Source organism: Porites lutea, chromosome 11 (genome assembly GCF_958299795.1).
Source record: "Porites lutea chromosome 11, jaPorLute2.1, whole genome shotgun sequence".
Taxonomy (NCBI): domain Eukaryota; kingdom Metazoa; phylum Cnidaria; class Anthozoa; order Scleractinia; family Poritidae; genus Porites; species Porites lutea.
Genome location: NC_133211.1, coordinates 28,339,527 through 28,355,758, shown reverse-complemented (window position 1 = coordinate 28,355,758; position 16,232 = coordinate 28,339,527). Strand labels below are relative to the sequence as shown.

Below are 16,232 nucleotides of genomic sequence, written 5' to 3'. Positions count from 1 at the left end.
ATTTATCACCTATTGTAATGCATCACATAGTGTCTCTAATGATGTACTTCCCCAGACTTGTCAACCGGCTCAAAATGGGTGTTTGTACAAGCATCAACCTTCAAAATTGGCATTCATAGTTCAAAAGACGCCTTTTAGTGTAAGAAGAGAGAATGCCTGTTTTAATCGAAAGAACTCGACCTACAAAAGATCAGTTGAGGGCGGTCTATGCCTACATAAGGCGACAGCGGGAGAAAGGAAAACAAGCTCTTGCCGAAAGCAAAGCGAAAGAAGAAGAGGAGAAACAGCGAAAAAGGGAACAGGAGAAGAAAAAAGAAACAGTTGAAGATGTGAAAAAGGAGATCGCCAAGTTAGAAGCTAAACTAGAAGAACTGAAGCAGAAGAAACACGATCTCTTTTCGCAATTCAAGAAAGCTTTAAATTATGAAGATGAAATTAGAAAACAACAGGAACTACAAGCAGTGAGGGCTGCCGCCTCTTCTGTTCATGTAGCAAGTTCTTTAGGTGTTCAGGGTTTGTCTACAGGACAAGCTGCACTGACATCAAGTGTACAGCAACAATCAGCTCTTGTGGAAAATACTTCAAACTCAGGTAATCACGAAAGAACCAAACAATACACTTATTCTTGCTTTGCAATCACGTGACGTGGCGGCCATGTTGGTGGTTAATACAATAAAAAAATTGTTATATTCCTAGACTTTCACTCAACTGAGAAGGGGCAGCCATTGCCTGATTCTTGTTCACATGGCCCTTACTAAAATCAAATGTATCCCGATCGTGATACATTAAGCAATGTACCCGCTCGGGATACATTACAGCACATAATCAAGGCATGGTGGAAAGTGGCGTGACAGAAGGCGGGAAAAACACTGCCAGTTTTCTTTTTGGTGAATGAACACTACAACACAAAAATGAAACCTCAAGCTAAAAAGCAACAATTTTCAAAGTTATCCCAGAAGAGAAAGAGCAGCTAGTGGAGGAAAAAGATGCAAATAATATAAGGAAAGTACTTTGTAAATCCTCTTCTCAGTGGTTTGTGTTCTTATAAGTACCAAGTCAACTGTTTTGATTGGCTCCAATAAAGCGTATTCTTTTGTTGCTGTTGAAAGTCTAGAAATTTAACAAAACACTTAAAGTCAGGTCCCTCGAGAAACCAGCTAGTTTTGTTTTCCCTCAAGTCCTGATGAAAACGACAGGACTTGGGAAAACAAAACTAACTGTTTCCCTCGGGATCTGACATTAAGTGTATATTATTTTCAAGAAAATGGAGTTTAGTTCCCAGTCTTCCCAGAGGTTAGAATAATGTTTTTATTCTTGACCATCAACATGGCTGCCATGACGTCACGTGCAAACCAGCAATAAACATGCGCTTTGGTTTATACATGTACATGCCTAGCAGCTGGGAGCACTAAAATAAATTAATGTGCCGCAGTCGGATAGTTGTGTAGAATTTCTGAGAATGCCTTTTCTCTAACCACTTGAAAGTATTATAAAAAAAAAAATTGATAAACTGGTTGAAGTGGCTTCTGAAGTTCTAGAATGTTGTGCTATGTAGGTAGGGTATAGAGAATACCAAGTTTTTATATTGCTGAATGTTGTTTTAATCCATGTGGTTTATTGTATCAGGAGTGATCAGAAGACAAGGAAGTCCTCCTCATCCCCTGTCAAGTTTTATTCAGGCACAGATCAATCATTCTCACAAAATTCAAAATCTTCAACCACCATCCCACATTCCCTATCCAACACAGTCCTCCCAGGTTTACCCAGCAGCACAGGAAAGATTTGCTGGATTTCAGCATGGTCAAGGACAGAAGCCATTTATTGCTGGGGCTCAGGTAAGTGAAAACTTTCCTATTGATCAAGCCTGTCAGGTCAGGAACCATTTCTGGTTATACGAATTAAGTCAGCTAACTTCCTTTCTGTGCTTAAAATGCTGCAGCAACCTGACAGCCATTTTCCAGGGAAGCAACATGGCCCACCTCATACCCCTACTGTTGTAGCAATAGATTCACAGTTGCCATTTCCAAGGCAGTCACCTCTACAACATGGAGGGCTACCGCCCACCCCCCAGCAGGTATGTGGTACTACACTAAATCCACTATTAATTTTATGATTATAATACATTCTGGTTGAATACAATTTACAGTGAAGCCTGTAGCCTGAGAACTTTTTTGGCATTTAAATTGCCAGTTTGTTTAATTGAAAGGGAATCAAAGTTTAGGACTGAACTCACTGGTGCTTGATTCCTTTTATATACATGTACAATGTCTGCTTGATATGGGATCCACTTAGTACAGGTTTCACTGTGAATGAGTTTATGGGGATGGTTTCGAGGAAGTATGATGCTAACTTTTCAACCCACTGCACTGTAGCTTATGAGAAAGTGGCAGATTCAAATAATTTAAGGTATGTTACATAAACACATTGGTGAGATGTTAATGAGAAGTAGCTATGCTTGGGGTAAAAAGTGATGTCACAAGTCATACTTTGATAGTAATCACATACATGTATGTCTGGTTTGGAATTAAACTATCAATGATAACAATTGCCATTCTAAGTTAATCAGTGGTCTCTGTCTAGACAAACAGTTACAGTTATTACTGTTTAAAGCATTGTAGCTTAACCTGTAATGAGTTTTACATGTACTGTATTATTAGTAGGATTGAATGTCTTCTTGAACCTTTTTCAGTTTTGATCTGTTGGGCAATAAACTTCCATATCCAAAGAAAAGTTGAAGATTTAGTTGCTTGCTTTTCTGAAGTCAGAATTTTTATTTCTAGTTTGTGTTATTATTTTCAGTCCTATAGTCAAACTATGTTTTCTAAATCAACAATATTTATTACAGCAGCAACATCAGCAGCAGTTCTCTTATCACACTCAGCAGCAACAGCAGTCAAATTACCAACAATTTGCATCACATGGTAATCAGAAGCAAGCTTTTCCAACAGGAACCCATGGACAAACCCTACAACCTGGTACAGCACAGCAAAACCAAGGACACCAACAAGGTTACTCGGCACAGCATAACCAGGATCTGTCACACCTGCAATCATATAGTTCAAATGTTCATCAGCTGCAAGCACAGCAATCATATCAGGTACATTCTCAACCTCAGGGATACCAAGCAAAGCAGGCTACAGCTTACCAACCTCAACAAGTGCCTATGAGTGGACAGCATGCTTACCATCCTCAACAGCAGCAGCAACTTCCTCAGCCTGGGAAGTATTCTATGCAACATGGACACCAAGTACAACAGGAGCAGCTCCACAGGCAACCAACAATTGCAACCCATCAGTACCAACAGCAGCAAAGTAGTGGACAGACACAAGGTCGACAACCATCATATGAAGGAGGACATCAGAGCCAGCAGATGCCACCACCACCACCACAACAGCAACAGCAGCAGCCGCAGCAGCTCCAAAAACAAGAACTGAGGTCCAGTGGGGGACTTGGATATTCTCAACAGTACACAGTAAGTACTTTGTCATTATTATTATTGTTATTATGATTATTAACATTATCACTTATTATCATTATCATTAATAGTATTAAAATTTTTACCATTATTATGGACTGGTTTCAGTTTCATACCTTTGTTATTTGCATGCAAACTTACTATTAATTTATTTTCCATCCTGTGGCTGAAATAATGCTAAATATACTTTGTTATATGTATTTAAGAATAAAATAGGCAAGGCTGTGCTCCAAGAAAAATTGAGGGGAGCCCAGTTCTCTGAACTTGTGAAATCCAGTGTGCCCAGCATATGATTTCTATGAAAAAGCAAAGATTTTCTAGTCACCCGAGAACAAAAGTTAGGCGACCGAGCTCTGCTAGAGCACAGCCTTGATAGGGCAGGAAAAGAAAGAGGGAAAAAAGAGATAGGAGTCTTTTGACAGGATATTTGTGGCAGGTCACCCATCCAGGCTAGAGGCTACAGCTGTAGTACATGCTATCTACAGCTTGGGCAAGCTGTAAAACTGACTGAAGGCTAAGGCTAAGAGCAATGGCTGTAGCAGCAAAAACCTGTAGTGTGAGAGACTCAAACATAATAACTAGAAATATGTGTCTTTCACAGAACCTTGTAAATCGCAGGGTTAATAGGAACTGGGATTCAATTTAACTAACCTCCCCCCGCCCCCCTCAAAAAAGAATTAGTTAATTAGTAATTGATTACACCGTAAGTTAATTTATTAATTGCTTTATCAATTCATTATAATAGTAAGAATAATCAGATCAGCCTTAAAAAAACGGCTTTTAATCCACATGGTTGTTGAAGAAATTTAAATTTCCCCCAAAAAGATAAGAACAAGACTTATTAGACCAGTTGCAAATTCACTAGTACAGCACTATCGGACATGTTTTTCTTTACATGCTATGTCTGCACACTCTGGTTTGATGGTTCAGTCATTTTAGGGTGTTGTTGAGGTGTAGGGCCCCTTTTGATACCAGCCAATGGCTGATAGGGCTATCCTGCCTAAATATAGTTGACTTGTTGTGACTTGCTCTTCTTGCATCTTATTCTTGCAATATTATCAAAGGGAGCAAATTATTCGCTCGAAGGCAACTTGGTGTGAAAAGGGAGAGAAAAGTAACAAATATTTCCTCAATCTAGAATCTCATTGGAAGGCTAAAAGTTCAGTTCATAACTTGGCTTTTAATAAAGAGAAAAATTGTTAGTCACTGATCCTCATGAAATTTTGGGGTTATCGAAGGCTTTTATTCTGGTCTGTTTAAGAAGGACGATCTAAAACCTACTGAAAATTTGACGAATACTATTTTGGAAAATCCGCTCATGCCTAGACTCTCTGTTAAAGATTCTCAAGTGTGTGAAGGGAAGTTAAAAATTGAAGAATGTGTGAAGAACCTCAACGCTTTTGAATCCAATAAATCTCCAGGTAATGGTGGGTGAACAGTTCAATTTTACAATTTTTTTTGGAATGTTCTTGGGGAATTTACTAGGCTTAAAGAGGTACTTATGCATTTGCCTTGGCAGTAGAAAGGCAGCGTTTGTGATTGCAAGTGAGACTGTGCTGACTATGCCAGGCTGATGAGCCCCTGAGAAGGGTGAAACAGCTATCCGTGGCTGCCACTGCCCGGGTGACATGGTTGTGTGCACGTGTACGGTAGTGGCCATACCACTGAGTTGATACGTGTGCTTCAGTGCTTTCTTTGCGTTGAATTACTGGTAATTTCATCAAAATTAAGTTTGCATCTGAGACGGCGATCATACGTGAAATATACCCCTAAAATCAGTCCATCTTTACAGAATTCTTTATTGTGAGGTCTTTAAACGGAGTATGAGTGAGGTTAGGGGGTGCGGGAAAAGAGTTTCCAAGCAACAGTATTTCCAACTTATCATAGTTTATAATGAGACCAGAACATTTACCAAACAGCAACACAAGTTCGAGGAACTGTATTAGAGATTTGTCTTCCTTCAAAACACCTGTTAAATCATCAGCAAAGAATATCATTACATCTGACCTTATTGTTGAAGCCAAAGTTTCTAACAGGATAAGGAATTTGTAAATGAAGTAAACAAAATTATATTTTGACTTTATTTGGAAAAGTAAAGACAAAGTGGAACGTCGTGTGCTTGTTGGGGACATTGAAGATGGTGGATTGAAAGCTCCACACTTGGATTCTATTTTTAAAACTCAAAGAATAATATGCTGTAAAAAGCTTGTGAGTGATGACCTTAGAAGCTGGAAAATTCTTCTTCTTCATTACCTAAAACCAGTAGGTGGCAAATTTATCCTTGGCTGCAATTTCAGTGCGAAAAAGCTACCTATCAAGCTTCTGGGCTTTTATGAGGAATGTTTAATGGATGTTTTGCAATGCCCGTAGCAAACAATTTTTGTTTAGGCAATATTAATGCAGTGGATATTTCAGAGATCATTCTGTGGAATAATTGTTATATCTTAAATGGTGGTAAAACCGTTTTCAACAAAGGACTAATAGAGAAAGGAATTATAAGAATAGGAGATCTTATTGCTGAAATTAATGAAATCATAACGAGTAAGCTAAGGGAGTTTAATTTATCCCCACTGGACGCATTTCAACTTTTTACAGTGATCAACACACTCCTGAAGGACTGGCCTCATGAGCTGAAGAGTTATGGAAATGATAGCATTGTTTCTTTCGATCTGCACGAGCGGACTCAGTTTTTTTTTAAATCTGGTAAAGAAGTTTTATTAAGTAATGCTGTCTCAAAAGGCATCTATAAAGAATAGAGATGGAGAAATTGGTCAACCAACTGCGCAAAAGAATACGTTGAATATTTTGAAAATAATGATTTCAACTGGAAATAAATTTACAGCTTACCATACCAGGTTGTGCAAAGTTCAATATAAATTATTACACAGATATCTGGCCACCAGTGATTTTTTTAAACAAAATTGGTATTTCTTCATCACCACGATGTTCTCTGTGCGATGGGGCAGATGAATCCCTTGAACACCTTTTTGTCTCTTTCCAGATTACTCAGAGATTTTGGGCCAAAATGGTGTAGCAATCGGGGGGGGGGGGGGGGGGGGTTATTAGCCACCTCTCAGCTAAAGATATATTAATTGGTAAAACGGTATATAAAGACAATTTATTCATTAATCATATTTTGCTTGGTGGGAAGCAGTATATATATTCTTGTAGATACACAAAAACAAACCCTTGTTTACGGGTTTTCTTGGCAAGACTCGGTAACGTTTATCAATATTAGAAACTGTCATTGCCAAATCAAAGAATAAAATGTCTTTTCATTTATGGAAATTGCAAGCACTCTTGACAGGTGGTATACGCAATTTGCGATAAATAGCTGTTAAGGCTTAGTAGTATTGATACTGTTGTTGTGTTTCGTGTGTTCTGTGCGTGCGTGTGTGAGTTATTTGTGTTTTATCTTTAAAACTTGTAATGTTGGTAGAGTATGTAAAAATTTAATGTTATTATTGTAAGGCAAAAATGAAATAAAAAATGATTAAATTGCAAAAAAGGGAAAGTGAAAAATGCTAGGGTTGATTTCTAATTAATAGCAGTAAGTCTGATGGAATAAAAAACTATTAAGTGACTGAATTTAGCGAATATAAAGTTAGTTATACCAACAGAAAAAAAAATCTTATTCTTGCATGATTACTTTTGCCACAATCATTCTATGGCTAGAATTTTATGCTACTATCAAGTCAACTTGAATCTGTTCAGTTGTTTGCTATTTGCCATAAACTAAAATCTCTCTAATGATTTCTGACACAACTCTAACTTTGGCTATAAAGGGGTATGTGGTGCTGTTTATTTCGCTTGAATTGCTTTTTATTTATTTCTGCAGAATGAATACCAACAACACCATCCACAGGGACCCCAAGGGATGAAAAAACAAAGTCACCGATATACTCCTTATCCTTACTCTGGACCAAAGGGACATCATCAGGGAGGTGCTGGGAAGAAATATCCAGGAAAGTACCAAAGTTCTTCGGAAGGAACTTCTTCCTCTGGGAATTATTCAGGTGAGTTCCAGCTACAGGCTGTAGACTCAAAATTAATATTGTTCATCACTTAATAATTTGCTATTTGACTTTGGTTGTTGCAAAAAAAAGTGGTAATCCTCTGTCCATTTAACGTGGCTTAGCATAGAAGAATTGATTTGTTGTGATTCAGTTTTTTTCTAAGTTTGAAAAATTTCAAACTGGTTTTCAGGGTAAGATAAAAATGACTCATGTAGCAGCTTGCCCAAAGTGCAAGCTACTACTTTAGTTTACTAGCCCAGGGCTCTGAAGAGCTAGCCCAAAAGTAAATTGATTATTGAAAATAATCAAATTTAATTATTACAAAAAATAACACAGTTGTTAAAAATACTGAACATAGGATAACCGAGATCGGACGGTAATTGTTTACGGCGACTCGATCACCTTGCTTGAAAAGGGGTGTTACCCCGGTAGTTTCGAAAACGAAGCACTCGAAAACGAAGACCGAAGCACGAAGCACCCAAAACTCGAAAACAAAGCACCCAAATCTCGAAAACGAAGCACCCTAGATCGAAAACGAAGCACCCCAAATCTCGAAAACGAAGCACCCTAGATCGAAAACGAAGCACCCTAAATCTCGAAAACGAAGCACCCTAAATCTCGAAAACGAAGCACCCAAAACTCGAAAACGAAGCACCCTAGATCGAAAACGAAGCACCCAAAACTCGAAAACGAACCACCCAAAACTCGAAAACGAAGCACCCAAAAACTCGACACCGGTCTGTCCTTTATAAACACGAGCTCAATGTAAATACAGCAGAAATCAAGCGCGATAACGAGTATTGGATAACGAATCGAATGCAGTTGAAATCTACTCAAGTTGTAAATGCATTTCCGCCGCTGCGTGGGAGGCCCGGTGGGAGGCTATGTTTTGGACGTGATCAGAAAACTGAGAACGCCCAAACTATTTCTAGAATATTACTGTATTGCCGTATTACTGTATTGCAAGTATCCCCGTACAAAATGATGAGCGTTTTCTATTCCATTCCTCGTTAAAGGCCATTTGCAAATTAGTGTAGTTAAGGGTGGATCGGTGGCATAAAAAGCATATCTTCAGGCTTCGCCCCACCGACCTCCTTCTCAGTAGCTTAACTCTCCTTTTTTTATTCGCTCCTTTTATTTCAAAATTCTCCTGTTCCCCACCATAGAGCCTGATCCCAGGCTATTACCCTAGAAAAAATTCTGCCTGGATCTGATCTGATCTGATCACGTAGTGTCAAAAATATCCGATATGGTAGACTGCAAAACAGTCGGTTTTTTTCTCAAAATCAGTAAAGAAGTCGGTAAAGCGTGGCGTAAGAGTAATACGCGCGAGCCTCACACTCCGTTTCCAGCCTCGTTTCAGACCTTTTGTGTTACTGCTCACGCGTACTTGAATACGCCAAAATCTGCTGACGGACAGTTTTTCAAGTCTACATAAACATGCATGTGTACCGAAAAAACGCATATTAAGGTAAGATGTATCAAGTATAGCGAGACCAATAATAAAATTAATACGCTATATCCCATCTAGAAACGTTCAGTTAAACAGTTGGCAGGCTCTTATAAAACCTTGGGGTGGATTTTGTGGACCTTTGGAGGTGCGGACGCATCCGCTGCCTCCACCTGATTCGGATTGCGTCATGCAAGACGTACAGCCTACAGTGGTTTCGAGTTTTGGGTACTTCGTTTTCGAGATTTGAGTGCTTCGTTTTCGAGATTTTGGGGTCTTCGTTTTCGATCTAGGGTGCTTCGTTTTCGAGATAGGGTGCTTCGTTTTCGATCTAGGGTGTTTCGTTTTCGAGTTTTGGGTGCTTCGTTTTCGAAGGTTTAGGGTGCTTCGTTTTCGAGATTTAGGGTGCTTCGTTTTCGATCTAGGGTGCTTCGTTTTCGAGATTTGGGTGCTTCGTTTTCGAGTTTTGGGTGCTTCGTGCTTCGGTCTTCGTTTTCGAGTGCTTCGTTTTCGAAACTACCGTGTTACCCTAGCAGATTTCCAGTCATCTGGGATTTACCTTGGCTTATAGAATGATTAATAATTATATTGCATGTAGGCATACTATTGAGATCGGTGCACTCCCGAATAAGCTGTTTGTTTAATTACTGTCTGATGCTTTTATTGTCTTCAGTAAGTTCAACACACTCTAGACATTATCATCACCAAAACAGAAGTCACAAGGCTGGAAACCAACAGAAACCATCCCGGTATTACCAGCAGTAATCAGCTCCTATATAATAGTATATGGAACAATGATAAGTACATGAATAACTGTGATAACTAGCTTGCGTGTAGGTAGTTGATAAAACGACATTTTACTAGCGAGAACATAGCTGTAGCTTCGTATTGCCAAACAATGACAAATGTGAGACAATAGCCATCTTTTTAATATCGTATAATAATTGCACAGAAATCACAAAGGAGCATCTTTAAATTCGTTAAAGATCAGTGAAATGTCTCTCACGACTCTCTCATACATGCATGTTCTTTTTCGGCAAGCTGATTTGGTAAAAAAAAGCACTCTTCTAGGTATAATCATCCTCATATTCTTTGCATGTGCTCTAAGGCATTGTAGAGTGATGACAGGCCACTATGTGACATTGAAATATCAGGCAAAACCCAGAACTATCGCCTGAAAAGTGTTTGCAACTTAAAGTGACTCGATTCTGCTTAATTTTGCCTTGCAAACAACATAATTGGACTTTAGGCACGTATTCTATTGAGATTATATGTTATATGAGTTAAGGCGTAGAAGGCTTTCATTTCACAGTAGCTGCAAGCACCCTGCCTGAGAGTACGGCGCTAAAATCCAGCAAGCGAAAGAAATTCTTTGCTGCATGGCAGCAGGGTGCGGGGGTAGCAAGTTTCAAGCATTTTAAAAAACTTTTATGTAACGTGTTACATCTGCCTCATACAATGTAATTGGAATAACCTTTAATAAGCCAAGCCCATTTCTGCTACCTTGTGGAAATTTGTGTTGTAATTCATCTTTTCTTAATTTCACTGAAAAGACTTGAGCAGGTTTTGCGATCAGTAGCAGTCCTTTTTTAAAAGAAAAGTTGTTTTAAACCAATTTGATCTTTTCCACGTTCATCAAAGCTTAGGCCCTTACTTAGAATATTAAGGCATAAAAGCGCGCGTGCGTCCTAGGAACGCTTTCCTCACATTTTAAAGATAATTAGATACAGAAGAACTGGACAGAAGCCGCCAGATCTGATCAGACACCTTCTCTTTCTTTTCTGCCATGCAAGGCAATTTTGATCACATCGTACATACGGCTATATAAGTAATAAATTATTGTCGTGTTTGTGTGATTGTGTTATTGATGAAGTTATGCGGCGTTGATAACTTTACATTATCTTATTTTTACATAAGCTCGGATTCCTTTGTTCGTGTGAACAAATCATCATTTTGTGCCGGTTACCAGGCACTGGTTCCTGGTCACTAAGTGTGGACAACCCCTAATTCTAACAAATGGCCAAAGTCTAAAATCAAGAAAAATTATACGGAGGTTTGCTAAAATGTAGCCTGCGAACGAACACGTCTTTCCTGTCGCCGCTTTTCTCGGGTGTGAAGAGAAGCTACGACCGGAAATACATTTGCTTTCGCAGGCTAGCTAAAATGAGAATAGGAAAAAAAAAACGTCACAAGATTACTTTTAATATTAGAACCTTCAAAATGAGTTAACTACACCACGTGTCTAATAAAAATGTTTCTTTGTACATTCAGTCAATGAAGTCTTTTTTTCCCAAATGGAATACATAGCCTTCTCCTTATTGGAAACGTGTTATGGGTCTTTGAGCACTCATTCGACACGAAATCGACGAAAATTTTGGACATCGAGTAAAAGAATATCATCCTTGGTATTTGTTTTTTCCTTTTAAGCTCATTTTTTCACAATACCATACTTTAAAAGGAAGTTAAAAAAACAGCAAACAAACAAAGAATGAGACAAAGAGAAAATTAAACCACAGCACTGACTTCTCTAAATAACAGTGGACAAGGTTGTCTATTGCTTAATTAGAGAAGTCAACTGTTGTGACTTAATTTTTCCCAATACACAGGTTTTACCAGGGAGGAGGGGGGCGGAGGGCAAGGTACTATGGAGCTCATGATCTGGCCCTTTTTTTTGCGAAGAAATATATCAGAATCAATGATATCAAAGGCCCTTGAATAAAATGTGCTTGAATCTCGAAAGTTTGAAGCACAGGGAAGTTGGCTATAATAAGTTTCGATGGAGTGGAGGAGTCATGAACTTTTTTTGAGCGCCATTACTGAGAAAAAATTTTTAATTAACGTGAAAAAATCATTCAAAGCTATTAGTTTATAAAACAATTAGGGTACCACAGCAACGCCGCACGTGTCTGTTTTGATTTCGCTTCGGTCGCTCGAAAACTCAAAAGTCAAAACAACGAGCCGGTCAGCCAGCTGAAAACCAGTCAAACTAGGCAAAATATTAGAGCAATATTAGAGGTTTATAAGGTTGACGTCACTTGGCAGCCGGCGTTGAATTTCCCGCCATTTTTGCAATGTTTTTGTTAAAAAAACTTTCATCATAATAATCATCATCATAGGAAGTCGCACGCACTCATGGTCAGTTGCTAGAAGTTAGGTTATTATGTGGAAAAACAGGCGTCCTGGGGTTTCTTTTGGGCTGTCAAGATAGCTTCGAACTTAACCGATCGTGTAAGCTTTGAGGAGAGCAGGAAATTCAAGAAGCGCCAGATACTTTCTCAGGTAAGCTTAACTGTAAAGCCGTAAGTTCGTAACTTACGAAGCTCGCACGCATAAAAAACGATTTTTTTAAAAAAATTGTACTGGCTTTTTCTTTTCATTTACAGCGGAAAGGTTCATCGGTAAAACGTTGAACACTGCTTGTATAACATGGATGAAGGTTCATTTTATGAAGGTAACCGCAAGGAGTTGTTTTTCAGTCTCCTAGTCTCATCTCATATTTCAAAGTCTCTGCTACTGCATAGCCGGCGGGATTGTTATTTATCTCGAGCAAACTTTAGACAGAACTTCGAAGCCGCCGAAGCCGTACAGAGAATGGCGGCTTCGCCGCCAAACCTTTCACACGCGCAAAAACAATTACGCCAGCTACGCAGGCTACTCCGGCCGTCCTCCGGCCGACCTCCGGCCAGGCTATTAAGAATCTCCTCTTTCCCTGGAAGAGGAAATTCAGGGAAGGGGCATAAGCCCTAAGCCATGGGAATTCTCTGAATAGTTTTAAAAAACACCATTATCGTCTATCTATTCAAGCATTCTCAATCTTTGGTATCTTAATTACACGAAGCTGGACCCCCTCCCCCCGCTCGGCTGACACCCGGACATTAGCACTTTTTTTTGCCTTGGATGGCAAGTTCCCGGGGTTGGGGACTCTTCAGCTGTCAAATCCGGGACGAAAAAAAGATAGACTACGAGTAGTCCCCCATTTTTCCTCAGGGATAGTAGAGCTAGCAAAACGCGAGCGCGCGTGAAAATCAACCCACGCGAGAAAAGGCGACACGCGGCGTGTCGCCTTTTCTCGCGTGGGTTGATTTTCACGCGCGCTCGCGTTTTGCTCGCTCTACTATCCCTGAGGAAAAATGGGGGACTACTCGTAGTCTAAAAAAAAGAGGGCAAATGCCCCGTCCTCCGTCAACACTGCAACATTTTTCATTGATCGCACAGTCGTGTAGTGCCATTTGCGATTTTTTTTTTCAGTCAACGTCTTACTTTGTAATAGTGCTGTTCTAATTAAGACTTAATAGTGCGCTGTAAAGTTAACTGTTATGAATAGTTCTTTAAATATGAAAGAATGTTCTTCATATAATATCAACAGAAATTTGATTCAATAACCAAAAAAACGTTGATTCCCGTCGATAGCTCCTGATTTCGCCATGTAATTCTGGCTTGATAAGCAATGAAGAAATGCATGCATAAAATCGAGAACATGCCTTTACAAACCTCTTCAATTTTTCCCCGTCCTTAACAAATGAACCAATCTGCTTGTTTTTCTGGTAAAATCCTCTGTATAGTTACATTCTGATAGGAAACCGCCTGCGTGTCAAAAGCTCGGGTTTTGCCCCGGGGTTGGCAAATGCCCGGCGCCCGGGCAGCGCACAATTTGCAAATGCCCCACCCCTGAGACTGACAGGGCGGGCAAATGCCCCGCAGTGGCCCGGGGGAAAGCTGGGTGCAGCTGGAATTGACTGATGCATTATTAGTTTACTTTTATTTTCTTCGAAGATAAAGAACAATACAAACATAATACATCAGTCAATTCCACCTGCGCCCAGCTCCCCCCCCCCCCGGGCAACTGCGGGGCATTTGCCTGCCTTGTCAGTCCCGGGGGTGGGGCATTTGCAAATTTTGCACTGCCCGGGGGCCGGGCATTTGCTAACCCCCGGGCCATTCCCGAGCTTTTGACACGCACGCGGTTTTTTATCAGAATATAACTACACAGAAAGTTTTACTGGAGAAAAAGCAGATTGGCTCATCTGTCAAGGACAGGAATAAATTGTAAAGGGTTGTAAAGGCATGTTCTCGATTTTACATGTATGTATGCATTTCTTCATTGCTTATCAAGCCAGAATTACGTAGCGAAATTGGAGCTATCGATGTGACTCAACGTTTTTTGGTTATTGAATCAAATTTCTGTTGATATTATTTGAAGAACATCCCTCCATATTTATAAAACTATTCATAACATGTAACTTTACAGCCGTCTGTTAATTTTGATGTCAATAATTTCATATCAATACTAAAACCGTAAACTGGTGCATGTCGTCGCGGCGTGAAGTCTTTAGAATCCTCGCGCTATTACAAAGGAACAACCTCGTCCCCAGGGCTTTTCCCTTAAAAAATGGGTGGGGCGGGAAAAGGCCCTGGCATCGGCTGGTCACGTGCACAGCCTAAATATTCCTGAAAAGCTAATTTATATGCAACCCGCTGGTTTTGCGCTGGCAAAAGTCGAACGACGCAACAATGGAAAATAATAATATCGCGAACTGTATGTCAATATTTTCGCGTCTGTGCGATTCAAAAGCTTAAGATCCATTTAATTGCGTATTATTCAAAGGCTACAAGTTTATGAAAGGGCGTACCGGCTCTACGTTGACACGTACAAAATATGTCAAATGCTTCAGAGTTGAGACAAGCTGTTATCGAGTAGTACTTCGACTGAAATTCATCGTGACTGTGGAATTACTGTACGATCATCAAGCGGAAAGTGATTTTGTCCAATGTCAAACAAAAATGCGGGCCTTTGCCTCTAGGATCTGCAGTGAATTTAAACAAATTGAACTTAATTGAAATAGAATTGTTCATCAAAATGCTTTATGGAATCTGGTCTTCTCTACAACCCGACCATGAAACAAACAAATCTCCGCGCCGGATGCAAGTCAGCCCTCCAGCCAGGAACGATGACAGGTCGCCGATCTGAAACATTTGAAGATCTCTTATATCTTTTCTCTTCCGAGGATAAGTATAAAGGATTTTTCTTATATTCGATTGGGATCAACTACATCTATGTCAATTTTAAATGGACCCAAGTCTTTCTTTGTTACCAGTCGTTTGATACCCTGGTTGCCAGAGACTTTTCATGCGCGGTTTCCGGTTTCGGTTAAGTGTCGCAGAGGTCAATGAATTTTTTAAAAATACAGGTCATACAAGATAAGTCTAAACCAACGCGTATCGCTATGATGATATGGCTGAGAGTTAAGGTGAATGGAACTAGGTTGTGTACGGCGGTCCACTTCGCAAGAAATAAAATAAAATATCAAAAGAGTCGCGAAAGCGAACTTTTCCAGTACAAACTTTATGCATGTACGATAGCTTGTTTGTCATTTATATCGCTCTATAAAGGAAGTTTTACAAATGTTACCGCTCGCAGTCCCCTTCATAGAAATCGGAAGAAAGCAAAAAATTACCATAGCCAGTATCTGTAACAAAAAGGAAACCTTGTAAGACTTTTCGTTAATCGTCAAGAGATGTAAAAGGCCGCCCAAGATCGCGCGCTGTGAGGTTACGCATAATTTTAGCTTTTCACATAGCGCTAATTTATTACACCCAGGATTTTAGGGTGTACGAGGGGACACGTGACCAGCCGATGCCAGGGCCTTTTCCCGCCCCACCCATTTTTTAAGGGAAAAGCCCTGGGGACGAGGTTGACAAAGGAAGACGTCAATTGAAACAAAAACTCGCATATTAAAATGCTTAAAATGGCACTATTTGACTGTGCGAGCAATGAAAAATGTTGCAGTGTTGACGGAGGACGGGGCATTTGCCCTCTTTTTTCGTCCCCACCCCGGGGGGTTTGACAGTTCAAGAGTCCCCACCCCCGGGAATTTGCCATCCAAGGCAAAAAAAATGCTAATGCCCGGGGGTCAGCCCGGGGGGGCGCTGGGCGCAGGTGGAATTGACTGATGCATAACTAATACATAAAATCGTGGAGCTTTCGATCTTAAGCATATATTGGCGGAAGGAATGTATGGATGGTCTGCATATGCATGAATGAACATACTTCTAACAGAAATTTTGTTATAGAAAATCATTGAGAATAATTACTGCCGGAATGATAAAGGTCGGGGTTTTTTGCCCGTTCTTTCAGGCGCTCCGATTTGCCAAAGCTGCAATACATGTGCCGACTGGCCGCCACCATGTTGAGTACTGCTTCTTCTCATTGTGACGTCATAACGTGATAAACGATTGTAATATACTCATTATATCGGTGCCTTTTAGCTAATTATCCAGATAACACAAACGA

The 16,232-nt window shown here is 40.0% G+C and overlaps 1 protein-coding gene across 2 annotated transcripts; it reads left to right on the top strand.

Moving 5' to 3' along the window:
- The first annotated feature begins 43 nt into the window (after window positions 1–43).
- Window positions 44–11,192, top strand: LOC140951871 (uncharacterized). Of its 2 annotated transcripts, none has more exons than XM_073401239.1 (6): window positions 44–591; window positions 1,627–1,835; window positions 1,940–2,074; window positions 2,849–3,472; window positions 7,314–7,491; window positions 9,615–11,192. In XM_073401239.1, the coding sequence occupies exons 1-6, from the start codon at window positions 153–155 to the stop codon at window positions 9,704–9,706; spliced, it is 1,677 nt and encodes a 558-aa protein (XP_073257340.1). In that variant the 5' UTR covers window positions 44–152; the 3' UTR covers window positions 9,707–11,192. The 2 variants fall into 2 exon arrangements, with proteins under 2 accessions (XP_073257340.1, XP_073257339.1); XM_073401238.1 differs by having other exon boundaries at window positions 2,846–3,472.
- The last annotated feature ends 5,040 nt before the right edge of the window (window positions 11,193–16,232 follow it).